Raw genomic sequence first — 14,301 nt, 5'->3', positions numbered from 1 at the left:
GTCAGGCATAGTAATCAACATGACAGGTTGGCCAGTGTGATGAAGTAGTGAGAAAATATATTCCTTGTTTTTGTGTACAACTTGTATACAACTTCGGATGTGTATAACTAAATGAATAACGGAAAAATGTATACTGGTTGTACTGGTCACTAATTTATAAGAACCACACACAAAGAAACTCTGTCTCATCTGGAGGTAAGATGGAGGTTATAGAAAGTCTCATCACTTTTAAAACCATGGCATGGAATCCAGAAATACTGGAGAGTGTGAGGATCAAGGCAAGAATGAGTGGTTCCCAAGCCAAATGTGGGTATTATGTAAGCAGACAGCAGTTGCTTCAGTTTAAGGCTATCGTGCTGCATCACATATTAATTCAGAAAAGAGGGGAAGGAAGCTATAAGTTTAAACCCCACAATTATATATCTTGTGACAGGCAGTGTACATTCAGTGGTTATGTATGGCTTTATTATTGTCAAATTAAAGATTCTAATCTAGGCAAGTTGCGTAGTGACTCTTCTGCCAGCTACAGTAACAGAGGAATCAAGGTATGTTGTGAAGCATCAGAAATGAGTTTTTCTGCCAAATCCTGGTTGGGGAACTGACAAAGAGAATGTTGGAGATATCTGACAAACAGGCTGTATTAAAGAGTGCACTTGAGTGGTGTGCAGAAAGGAGAAACGCAAGAAGTTGTAATGCTAGTAGATGCCTGTTTACATATTAGCTGTAGTAGGAATAGGGAACCTATATTGGGAATAGGAAACCTCCACATGTTGCTGAATATTCTTCACATACCTTGCCATTGGCCATGGTTTATAGTTCAGTGCATGATGTGGGAATTGTAATTTAGAATGTTTCTCTATAAAATCAGTATTCCAACTGTTTTTTAAAAACCAGGTATGTACAAAACCTTGCATCCTCAACAGTCCTTTTGCTTGTTTCTAGCTCAAAACAAGCATGTTTGAGAAGTATGAAGCATTTAAACTGTTTTAAATTTTGTGCCATTGGAATACATCTGTGCTGTACCAGCTGGGGCTTTCTTTCATGCCACCTTCTTTCATGCCGGTGCAGCTGGGGCTTCTCTTGCGTCCTGTTTCAGGGCCTCCATTCATGCCCACTCAGGGCCTCTGTTCATGTTCCACCCAGGGCCTTCTTTTGCGCTGATGCAACAGGGGCCTTCTTTCACACACCAGGCTTCTTTTGTAAAAGAAGGCCCTGGCTGGCACAGAAATGGAGGCCCTGGGTGGGTTGCGAAATGAAGGCTGATATGAAGGAAGGCCTCAGCCGATACAATAATACAGCACAACCAAGGCCTTCTTTCATGCACTGGGCTTCTTTCATGAAACAAGGCCCTGGGCGGGGTGTGAGAGAAGCCCCAGCTGTATCAGCTCAAAAGCAGGCCCGGGCTGGTACAGTAATGGTGTGTGTTGCAGCAGACAGGGCTAGGCAGTGGGAGCAGCTGGTGGAAGTGGGTAGGCAGGCGGCCAAAAGGCAGTCATAAATGTGGCTGGGCCTGAGTGGGCCCAAATTGTTCACGTGACCACAGGGTGCTGCAACAGCCGGAACTTTGCGGACTTTGTTCTGCGCTGTTGCAACTTTGATCCTGCAGTTCCCCTTGTTTATCCATATCCCTATTAAAATTTATTTATTGATATTTATTGATATTTAAATAAATGTTTATAGTCTTTAAAATGATCTTTTATTAAATTATTGATCTATTTAGTTTTCTCTGTGCTGACAGTCAGTCTCCTTAGTTTTGCTTTCTAGCCCAACACTTGAAATATGTTGAACCTGGGACCTCTGTACAAGCGAAATATATGTCCTTTACCACTGAGCTTCTTCTTTCTGAGATAACTGGTTCACAAATAACACTAAATCTTAAAGTATGTTTTTGATTTTAGCTTGCCTAACATGGTTAAAAACATGGCTTAGCATGATGTGTATGAACCAGTTCATTGTCTTTAGGACATGGCATGCCTTTTTTTGTTATTGTTCTGCTTCTTAGAAGACTGACTCTAGAATTATTGATAATGAATAATATCTGATACCATCAAACTCACAAATATACTCACATATATTCATTTGAGGACTGGCATATGGAAGTGAAAGCCTTTATATAACTTTTCAATGCCTTTTGGTTAGTAGATCTTATCGCTTCTAAAATAAATGTTGTGTCAAACAAAGTCCACTAGAGGGAATCAGTTTTTTAAAAAAATCATTATTATAGGACACGTTTATAAAGAGTACAGAATTGTAACCAGTGCTTTTGAGATACGTATTTTAAAACAAATTTACATCCATGGAAGATTCTTCTAATCAGAGAGGTATTATTATTACCTAATGTTCAGATCTTAAAATAAATGGATGGAATACATTACTGCATACATCTAAGACTTGCGTGATTCTTGTAAATGTTTCAGTTGTACTGGGTAGTATTTAAGTACAGTTATGAACATAACATATTTGTTTAAGAACACTTAATTCTTTTTATGTTAAAACCTTTCACTTTAAGATCAGAATGTATGCTTCAATCTAGGAAATTTAGAAATTACAGAATTCTAAAGTAAGCCTGTTTTGAGTGTATTATTTTTAGAATAATATTGTTAAATGCCTCAGAGGATCACAGTGTACTTTTTGACAGATGGAGTATGAAGAATGTCAGTTAAGATTAAAAGAAGAACGAAAAGCAAGGATAACTGCTGAAGAACGGATAATGGAGGTAGCAATCATTTTCTTTCTGCGATACCAACATGTGGTAGGATGTAATTTCTTTTTTATTCAAGGTATTTGACCTCCACTTTATAAAAAAAACATAGTTTCCATGCTATGTAATATTGTTGAGGTGAGTAAGGAATGGTAAGAGCCAACAATTTACTTGGCATGAGGGCCAAATAGGAAACCTGCAAGAACATACACACTATATAGTCACTGAGTTGTCAGGTAACATCACTGCAGTATCTGCTGGGGTACCTCCATCTTTGATTTTTCTCCCTTCCCCCTTTTAATATAGTATTTAGGTATATTTGGTTTTAGGGAACTGATAAGCTGTATAAACAAATGAACGTTTAAAAGTTTTTATAATACATCAAGTGATTTCTGGTAAGCTGCATAAGTTTGCGACTATAATAGTGATTATATTTTTCTGTCCCAAATGAGATGTAATGCAATACTGTTTTGATCTTTTTTTGTCCTATCAGTTTTTTCCCCACAGAACTGCAACGTGCAGATGAATTCTCAATCCAGTAGATGAATATTTATGTATTTATTTGGCCATCATTGCTGCATTTCTTTATTCACTGCACTCAAGTGTTTCTTATTTCATCTTTGATCTGGGATACCAGAATGGAAGGGAAGCAGCCAAAGAAAATGATAGCACTTTCATTCCAAAAACCTTTTTGGAGAAGAGGTATTTCCAGTATTAATACTATTTTGTTTCATTATTTATTATAGCTGGAATTGGAAAACACTCAGTTACGGAATCTAAATTGCTCTCTCTCAGAAGTTGTCCATGCACAGTCAGTAGCCAGCACAATACTAGAAGACGAAGGAGTGCTTGGTAGCATTGAGAATTCTTTCCAAAAGTTTCATGCTTTTTTAGATCTTCTTAAAGATGCTGGGTAAGAGAGGCCATGGATTGCCTTTTGAATAATCCTTGATGCTATATGTCTGAGTATAACAGGTTAAAAAATAGCAATGCTTCATCTTTTAAAATCACGAAATTACTGGGGGGTGTGGCTAGTCACAGACAAGGATGGCGTGCTGAGTTTTCCACTATTCCCCTGATATAGCTATTTTCTTTAATGTAGCCAGTTTACCTCATTAAATATCTTATCAAATAGTAAAATAGTTTAAAGGATGTTAAGGAAGGAGATTCTGTGCAAAGGGAAGGGGATCAAAGCTTATTTGGAAGACCCAATGGAGGTTGAGGAAGTACCTCTTCCCAGCAACTAAGAAGAAGCAATGGAGGAAGAAAGCTGTGCCCACGGACACGGACAGACATCTGATATGGAGGTAATTGGACAAGTAATAAAACAACTTAAAAAAAGAATTGAAGACAGAATGGGGTAAACATGCTGTGGAAGTAACTAAAGACTTGGCAAGTGCATCTGAGCAAATTATTTAAGGAAATGTCACAGGAAATAGCAGATATAGCTCACATTGCCAGCAAAGCTTTTGATATGATTACAAACAATACTTTGGAGATAGGCAAGGCTCAGAAGAGTATTGCTGAGATAAAGATTGAATTGGCAGATTTGTAGGATCATAGCAGGAGAAATAACTAAAGGATCAAAGTAGTATCAGAGAAAACTTGAATAACCAATCTGACTACTTATCTCTAAAATTAATGATCTGAGCTCTGATTTGAACTTACTGGATAAGGATACTGAACATGCTCGCCGGGTTTACTCTCCTAGGAACAGACAGAAACCTAGAGACATTTTGGTCAGATTTGTAAATTCAAATATAAAAGACAAAATTATAAGAAAATCACGTGAATTGGAGGAAATTAAATGGGATGGCGAGAGAATATTCTTCTTCCAAGATATCAACGTAGATACATTGCGGTGAAGAAAGGAATTCAAACCACTATCAGAAAAACTTATTCAGAATGAGATTCGATACAAGTTGGGATTACTTTTCAAGTTGATTGTTTTTATGTCACAAGGAGGAAAAGTTATTGTGCTTTGACTGAGATGCACAACTTGTTGGCAGAGTTCTCTAACAAGGGATGAAGGGAGCAATCTATGACTTGCCCTTGGAACTGTGGAAAGCAGGCTTAACCACAAGCTGAAGATTATGTAAGAACACTGCACCAAGCTGTGGAGTAAAACAAATTATAATGACTGTATTACTTTTTTTGAATGTTTAGGTTTAGAGGAAGGGGAAAAAGGAGGGGATTGAATAAGAGTAAAGAATTAAATAAAATAATAATGTAAGTAAAACTATGGCTAAGGAACTATTGTAATTAAATTTGGGAGTTTATCGGTTGGTGAGAGGGAAAAGGAATCTCAGTAGGTCACTCCCCCTTAGACCTTGAAGAGGATCCTTAAAGGATCCATATTACTCCTGTCTGACTATAAAGGATCCTCTGTGATTAAAGGATCCTCTGTGATTTTTTCCGCTATTGATCTAAGTGGGATTGGAGGGTAGGGAGGTTGGATATGGAGGCGTGGTACAGTGTGCGGGATGGGGAAGGGGGAGGGATAAGGGAGTAGAGTGATTTCCAAAGGGGAAGGGAGAACGTGAGGAGGATATTAATGCAGGGAAAAGAATTCTAACATTATACGTGCTCTTTATAATATTAGGCAACTTTTTGATAGATTTTGTGAGCAATAAACTTTCAGTAATTTTCTGGATGCGAGATAATCTTAATTGCATAGAGAAATTAGAGACATTCTAAAAATGTAGGTAATGGGAGAACAATATAAAATTCTTTAAAGGTTAGAGGTCTGGGAGACCCTATTAAGAGGAAAAGGATTGTTAATTATGTCAAACCTTTTAAACCTTGTTATGTTACAAGAAACATATACAACAAATAGATTGAATGATAGGTATTTTGATAAATAGTTTTTTGCACAAGGAACTAATAAATCAAGGGGAGTAGCTATACTTTTCAAAGCTGGCATAAATTTCAAGGTTCAAAAGATTTTGAAAGATAGGGAAGGTAGATATATATTTATAGAAGAGGAATGTGATAATAAAACATTAACTTTAGCATCTATTTATGTCCCTAATCAGGGTTAGATTGGTTACTTACAAAAGATTATGAACAGAAAAAAAAGTAATAAAAATTTTATTATAGGAAGGGACTTCAATATTGATGCATTAAAACCTCAGATTGGAATGCACAAGATATTTCAAAACCTGATGTATAGTCTTGGACTCAGATACATGGACAATCATGAACCCTGCAACAAAAGCACATACATTTTATTCAGGTAAACGTAAATCGCATTCTAGGATAGGTATCTAAAACTTTTCAAATTTTTTGGAACAAGTTAAAATTACACCAATACTTATATCAGATCATGCTCCAGTGATTATTACTCTCAAATTAGAAGAAATCATTCCATTTACTTATAATTGGCATTTTAATTCTATAATATCATACAATTTAGCAGCAAAGCAAAGACTAACTCAAACTTTGAGAAACTTTTTTCAGGAAAATCATACAAATGAAACATGAGTAAGAACACGATGGGATGCTATGAAGGCAGTGTTAAGAGGAGAGTGTATAAACCAGATGAGCATGATTAAAAAAATACCATCACAAAAGGCAAATAAGCTTTATTCAGAATTTAACAATTTATTAGCAAACTATAACAGAACTGGATTAGATAGTATTTACAAACAGATAGTAAATTAAAGGAGAGAGTTAGATGATTTGGAGACAGATAAAATCTCTCAGCTTACTTTGCTAAGCAAAGCTACTACAAATGTGATAATAATTCTAGAATACTGGCAAACAGTAAAATTGAAAAAAGCTAAGGAGAAAAAATGCATTAGTGCAATTAAAAACAGCAATGGTCAAATTGTGACCAAAATTAAAGGTATAAGTGAACAATTCAAACTTTTTTTTTTCAAATTTTTCTCAACAATTATATTCCTCAAATAATCCATCATCAATTAAAATTAATCAATTTTGAAATAGATTTATATTCCCAGAATTGGCTCCAGAAGATATATAATTTATGGAATCTCCCTTTTCTATTTCAGAAATCACTATTCAAAATGGAAAATCTCCTGATGGATTGTCAGGGGAATTTTGTAAAGAATGTAAAGAGATCTTAATACCTGGATTTCTATTTTTATGCAATACTTTGCACCAGGGGGAACCTTTACCAGAATCTTGGAAACAGTCTAAGATAATTTTGATCCTTAAATCAGGTAAAAATTTCCAGGATTTGGCAATTTATAGGCCCGTCTCACTTCTCAATATGGATTATAAGCTGTATACTAAACTGTTAGCTAACCGATTAAAAGTGATTATAGGTAAAATTATTCATATGGACCAATCTGGCTTTATTCAAAACCGAAATATATTTACCCTTATCAGGAAATTATTAAATACTATATAAGTGGTATAATTAATAAATCTTCATTAGCCATATGTTCTTTAGATATATTTAAAGACTTTGATTCTCTGGAAATACAATTTTTAAAATAAATATTACTTAAATTTAAGTACTGGGACAGGCTTCTGTAAGATGATTGAACATATTTACAGACCAACTAAAGTCCAGACAAGATTTAACAGTTATGATTCAGATCCCATCACGATTTTAAGAGGAACCAATCAGGGTTGTATTTTATCACTTTTACTACTCAATCTAGCTATAGAAGCACTGGCAGTAACACTTAGATCCAGTAATCAGATTACTGGGATAAAAATGGGAGATAAGATGTATCTTTTAAATCTATTTGCAGATGATATGATCTTGACTCTCTCAAATGCTTCTTATTCACCTAGCTATATTAAGGAGGAGGTAAAGAAATTTGCAGAGGTGTCAGGACTATCAGTTAATTTTCATAAATCACATTTGATGTTTTTTCATACATCCCCAAAAACCCAAAAGGAAATTTCCACTGTTCCAGGGATTCCAATAGTATATATTTTTAAAAAATATTTAGGCATCACTATTACTAAAAATATTAACATTTTTACAAATAATTATGTATGAACATGGAAGAAATTAAATTAAAAAAATGAAAAACTGGGCTTTAAAACCTTTCAATCTTTTAGGGCAAATTGCAGTGGTAAAAATGAAAATTCTTGCACAGCATAACTTTTTATTTCAATGCCTCCCAGTAGTAATTCCAGAACAGCTTTTAAGACATTGGCCAAAAAATAAAATAAAAATAAAAAACTTTCTACTTGTGCTTTCATTCACAAAAACAGAGTAAATAAAAGGATTTTATATAGACCTCAGAAACAGGGAGTCTGGGGTATGCCCAATTTGTTAATATATTATCAAGTAGCACAGTTAGGGCATATGATTCAGTTTATTTTGGAAGACTCTTCTAAACAATGGATTCAAATTGAAACTATATTAGAGCCAGATAAATGTATAAATCAATGGTTTTTTCACCCAAAATATTTTTCTAGAATAAAACAGATTGAAAATGTTTTTACTAAAACAATGCTTCAAATTTGGAAGAGTAAATATACACAGTTTTGATGAAGGATACTTCCCCTTTAACTCTTTTAATAACATATATCAATCAGGATAATTATTATGGTTTGGCTAAAATGAAATCTTAAAAAGAATATAATCTTTATAGACTAAAAGATTTTTATAGTAATAGGGAACCTTTCAAAAAAGATCAGATTGAACAACGAATAGGTGAGAAGCTACCACAGCTCTTTTGGTATCAACTCAAATCTCTTTTGGGTAATAGAAATATTAGAGCTTCAGCAATACGGCCCTATACCAACTTCGAGAATTTAATACTTCATTATTTAGAACAACCAAAAGGAAAAATTCCAAAAATTTATAGGTTATTATTACAATCAGAAACACGAGATCCAGCATGTGGTTTAAAGGAAGCTTGGGATACTGAGCTTGGTAATCCCATATAAGAGATAAATTGGCAGAAGTTACAGAAACTGAGTGGATTTACTTCAGCTTCAGTGCAAGAACTGCAATGGAGGATTATACATCGTTGGCGCTTGACTCCTGTTAGATTGGGACATATATATCAAAATTATTCTTCCAAATGTTGGAGAGGTTCTAAAAAAGGGGGGGGGGTCATTCTTTCATTTGTGGTGGTCATGCAAGAAAGTTATACCCTTTTGGCATAAAATCTTTGGGGAGATAAGTACTATTGCTAATCAAAGAATTGAATACTCCCCAGAGCTAGCCTTACTGCATTTATTTACAGGATCAAACCATAAGGTTAAAAATAAATTATTATTTATTTAATTTTAGCAGTTAAAATAATAATTGCACAACATTGGGAATCTCTAGATAACATAACAATTGAGTTGTGGATTAACAAGGCCTTTTCAATTGCTACATTAGAAAAAATTAATGAGGCATCAGAGGCAGGAACTACAATTCTATCAAATCCAGATGGATTTTATGGTTTATCTCAATAGCAATAGACTATAATCTGGGGTGTGTGTGTCTGTGTGTGTGTGTGTCTGTGTGTGTGTATATATATGTATGTATGTAGATATGTATGTGTGTGTGTGTGTATGTATGTATGTATGTGTATATATGGCATGTATATATATATGGCAAATTTTCATAGGTACAGTACCTGTCCCTTTACTTTCATTGCAATAGATCTCTTTTGTATTTTCTATTTTGTTTTGTTTTCTCTATATGTATCTTGGATTTGTGTTAATGTAATTACCTGATATTGTTTGCTAAAATCTAATAAAAATATTTTTTCAAAAATCTCAAAATTAATTAATCATTTTTGAAAAGCAAAAGCTGATTTATGAAGGGTTTTTTTTTCTTCTGGTTTTAAAGAAGTTTTATTGTTGGGCAGAACAAGTTCAGATCAGAGTGCTTCAGCAAGTCCTTTTATTGGATGCAGATTATGGGGCAGAAGTAAGGAAGAAATTATGCATTTCATAATACCTTTGTATCTCTCTGTCCTTTTACTGGTGTTTTTATTGTATTGTATTTGTTTTTCTTCCAATTGTGAGCAATGGAAGGAAATAAATTTAAACCATCTCTGAAGGTGGTTTAAATTTCCTTATAATTTGGGAGCACGGCAGGGACCTGGGAGGGGTTTTGGACCTTTGGATCTCAAGCTCTTTTCCCACCCATTCTCTTGTCTTCAAGAAAATAGTAATTTAGTTTCTTCTACAATTTCAGAGCTTAATTATATAAATTTAGTTTTTAAAATTTAAAAGTTTATAGTATCACTACCAAATACTTTGTTAAGTGTATTTATCATATTATCGTATTTTACAGACTTGGACAGCTTGCAGCAATGGCTGGTATAGATCAATCAGATTTTGGCTTATTACATCATCCCCAAATGAGTTCTACTATAAAACCAACAGTGATAGAGAGGGAGAAGTCATTTGAAGAAGAAAGACAGGAACATATGCAGAATTTCAAAGTAAGCTTGTCAAATGAGGATTACTCACTGCCCAAAATACTTGATTTGTAATTTTTTTTAAAAAAAGATGTGTTTTTACCTTCAAGATTTTCATATAGTTCTCTTTTGTATTTCTGTCTTTCTTCTGCAACTCTTGAGCAGCCTTGTAAATAATGATGATGATGATAATAATAACTATTCATCCAACAAGTATCACACTCTTTTGACTGGATACTTATATTCTGATTATTTGTTCTAACTAAGAGCCTAGGATTCATAGTATGTAGGAAATTCTAAGCAAGAATGTTTTGCAAAGTCAGTGGTATCTAGTATGCTAAATTTTAACATTTCCAAATATTTATTAAAATTTTTTTACTTGATTGATTGATTGATTGATTGATTTAGAGGCCACCTGATTCCAGAATGATTCCAGGTACTTTACTTTAAGAAATAGAAAATGGCATGACTTCAAGAGCTCCAATTTAGTATTATAGTAGACTTTTTCTTCCCAAGTCTTTCAAGTTCAAATCCCAATATTTTATTACTTTTTCCATTTGTTTTTTGTCAGTTTGACTGTTTCTTGGTATTGCTACCTCTATGAACCACATTTTATTCTTTTTGATGATGATGATGATGATGATGATGATGATGATGATGATGATGATGATGTCTGGTGTGTTTCTTTTAGGTGTCTATCAGTCTGTGTTATTGGGTAAGATCAAAGATGAAACCATAGATCACCTCATTAGTGGCTATAGCAAAATTGCCCAAACTGATTATAAGCACTGCCATGATAGAGTTGCAAAAATTGTGCATTGGAATTTATATAGAAAGTTTGGCTTTACTATTAACAAAAGCTACTGAGACCACATACCTGAAAAAGTCTTAGAAAATTAGGATTAATTTTTTTTTATAAGAGCAATAATAAGGACTAATACAAACTAAATTAGAAAAAATGAAAAAAAACAAAAATAACAGAAAGCTAAAAGTGCAATAAGAAAGGAGGAAAAAAAGAGGGAAAAAAGAGAGAAATATAAGGGAAGATATAAAGAAATAGCTTCCAATATTCTTTCTATAATCTATCCTGTCATCAAAACCAAAAATCACAAGTTCATTTTTTTCATTTTTACACAAAAAGTCCAGAAGGGGTTTTCAGTGATCAATAAATGTAGATATTGTCCTTTCTCTAATATATAAAAAAAAAAGGCAGTTTGCCCATCTTAGCAAGTTCTCCCAATTTCAGCAACCATTCCTTCACAGTAGGTAGTGCTGAATCTTTCCATCTTTGTACATATAGTAATATCGCTGCAGTAATCATAGATTGAAATAATCTTCCATGACTTTTTTCTAACTGTTTGTCCATCAATCCTAAAATGTAAAGTTCTGGCTTCAATTGAATATTAATCTTTAAAATCCTCTGTATCAATGTATTTGAATCCATTTTTTTTTTTTAGCTTTTTTACATGTCCACCAAGCATGATAAAATGTCCCTTCATCTTGTTCGCATTTCCAAGATACATTTGAAATACCTTTATGCATTCTATATAATTTCTCTGGCGTCAAATACCAATGATACATCATTTTATAAACATTCTCTTTAAGATCGTAACATAATATAAATTTCAATCCTTTTAACCACTTATTTTCCCATTGATCCATCTGTATGTTGTAACTAAAATTGTTAGCCTACTTTATCATACATTCTTTAACCTGTTTTCCTCTGTTTCAAATTTCAACAAAAGTTTATACATTTTAGCAATTACATGTTCATCATCAGTGCACAATTGTACTTCAAATTCTGTCTTACTTTGTACATACCATAAGTCTTTTTATTTTAAATCTTTCTGATAAGTGTAAATAGGAAAACTATTGACAACTATATCCTTCTGCTATTAGTTGCTCTCTTGATTTAATCTTGTATATTCCCCTTGATGATTTTCCAATAATTCCTGGTATGTTAGCCATTTGTTTTTACCTGCTATTTCTCTTCTATGGAATGTGTTTTGTGCTGAAATCCACAGAGGTGTTTTCTGGCACAATCTGGGTTTATATCTATTCCATATTCTCAATATGACATGCCTGATAAAATGATTTTTAAAATCCACATTAATATTAACTTTGTCATACCATAAATATCCATGCCATCCAAACCTCAGGTCGTGAGCTTCTAACCCGAAAAGTCTCTTGTTTCTCAGCAGCATCCATTCTTTCATCAAAACCAAACAACAAGCTACAAAATACAATTTCAAATCCGGTAAACCCAGTCCTCCTCTTTCCTTTGCATCTTGTGAAAATTAGGATCAAGATCTTGTGGGATTTTAAAATAGACCAACAGACACCTGAAGCACAACATCATCATCACTAGCATTTCTATGATATGTACTCAAATAATTCTCTTATTAATGTTTTATAAACCTCTTAAGGGCTCACAGAGAGGAATCAGAATATGTTCTCCATCCTTTTATCATTTGTTGCATTTCTGTACAAGAAGTTGAAGATGCATGGCACTCTCCCCTGCAAGCCTACTAATTTTCCTGGATCATTTCCTCATCATTTGTAGCTACCACTGACAACGATTTAAACATTTAGCATCCTTTTATGTGTCTCACCAAGAATTTGTGTTTCAAGGACTTTACATAGAATGACTTCAGTCAGTTTCTCAAAATGCCTGCTCATGAGAGGCCCACTGACATTCTACAGCATTCTGGAAAAGCGTTACATCATCTTCTAAATGTAATAGATCATATAATGGATATATACTTTACCAAATACAATACGTATTTGTTTTAGCCTAAAAACCAGAAATGGCAAGGCCTCAAAATGCTTTTAAATTATATTTTATCTTCACACTGAGATAATTCTGAAACAGAGAGGAACCATGGAGTAAACTGGTTTATGTCCTAATTGGACTTAATTATGGTGATATTGCAGTCTTCTGACTCTGTCTTAAACTAATTGTTCAGACATACAGAGTGGCTTGTTAAATTGTGAAATGATTTACTCAATTTATAGGAATTGTCATCCTTATGACTGATGGTAGCATATGCAGTTAGCGGTATTTGAAATGGGACTAGACTGAACTATCATAAAAAGGAAGATGTTAGAACAAATTGCTGACTACACATTTGGAATGTTTTGTGAGATTTGCATGTTTCCCTGAACTTTCCAGCTATTTGTTTTGCTTAAGGTTTTTTTTTTTCTTTATGAAAGAAACAACAAAACATTGTAGTCTGTTGATCATGACATACTTGACAGTGGAATTTCCCACCAAAATACCTGCTAGGTTTGCAAATATAGTACACTTAGAAGTACAGAATTATTTTAGAGTCATTTCTTTATTGTTTTAATTTTTCTTTTTAGAATGCTGGCTCTACTGCTTTTCTGAGTCCTCTCACTTTCCAGAAAGACTTTGGTTCATGTCAAGTAGTAAATAGTGACCTACCTGCGACAGCAAAAATACAAGAACTTCAGGCTGTTGGTCCATCACAGCAAAGCTTATGGCAAGACATTGAAGGTAAAATAGATAGTTGGAGAATAGAAGATCATGAATCAAAACCCACCCAGGCAACATCTGAGAAGAGCAGCCAACCTGTAGAATTGGAAGCAAGGGATTCCTCTGTGAGGCAAATACTTACTGCTCGACATTCTGTCTCCGAACCCGGTATCAATGTGCTTGGTAACAAATTTGGTGTTCCTGCTGTTGAAAATAGTAAAGTTTCTTCAAAAAAATTTCCTTACACAACAGGCTTTACTATTGCAGATAAAAATCTACAACAGTCTGACCTTTGTAGAAATGACACAGTAGAGTCTGATTCTGAAATACAAGAAAGTATCCATTCTGTAGGAAGTGCTTGAGAAATCCATTCCCACTGGCTTGTTTACTGAGGTCCATTTACTGCATAAATCTTTTAAATTATCCAAAATTATTATGCAATAATCTATATATAGTGGCAAAAGTAGAGAAGCAGTGACCAGGCAACAATCTGGAACATCAGAGCTTCCTTACTTTTCCACAAGGATTTGGGTTTTTTTTATATATCTACCTTTTTGCCATGTAAGTCTTAAGAATTTCGTTGCCCATATTCAAAAGGATTGATTGTGTATTTTGCTTTTTATATGGTTTTTTAAAGGATCTGATGTGATTCAAATTCTCATAATTATTATGTGAATAAAGTTTTTATATGATTCTGAGTACAAAAGGACTTTTTTGTTCATTATGATTATTTATTTTGGTGATCTCCTTAA

At 33.8% G+C, this 14,301-nt stretch overlaps 1 protein-coding gene across 2 annotated transcripts in view; it reads left to right on the top strand.

Moving 5' to 3' along the window:
- The window catches only part of CEP78 (centrosomal protein 78), a 47,510-nt gene extending 33,209 nt beyond the window's left edge, over nt 1–14,301 (top strand). For both annotated transcript variants that reach the window (XM_088129893.1, XM_025172782.2), the window contains exons 14-17: nt 2,639–2,716; nt 3,448–3,614; nt 9,927–10,077; nt 13,417–14,301. In XM_088129893.1, the coding sequence (XP_087986019.1) occupies nt 2,639–2,716; nt 3,448–3,614; nt 9,927–10,077; nt 13,417–13,911 (891 nt within the window). In that variant the 3' untranslated portion in view covers nt 13,912–14,301. The remainder of the gene's footprint in view (nt 1–2,638; nt 2,717–3,447; nt 3,615–9,926; nt 10,078–13,416) is intronic.

Source organism: Python bivittatus, unplaced genomic scaffold (genome assembly GCF_059951505.1).
Source record: "Python bivittatus isolate LINGU-HERP-01145 unplaced genomic scaffold, Pbiv_v1 ctg000850_np1212, whole genome shotgun sequence".
NCBI lineage: Eukaryota > Metazoa > Chordata > Lepidosauria > Squamata > Pythonidae > Python > Python bivittatus.
This window is presented reverse-complemented; position numbering and strand designations above follow the sequence as displayed.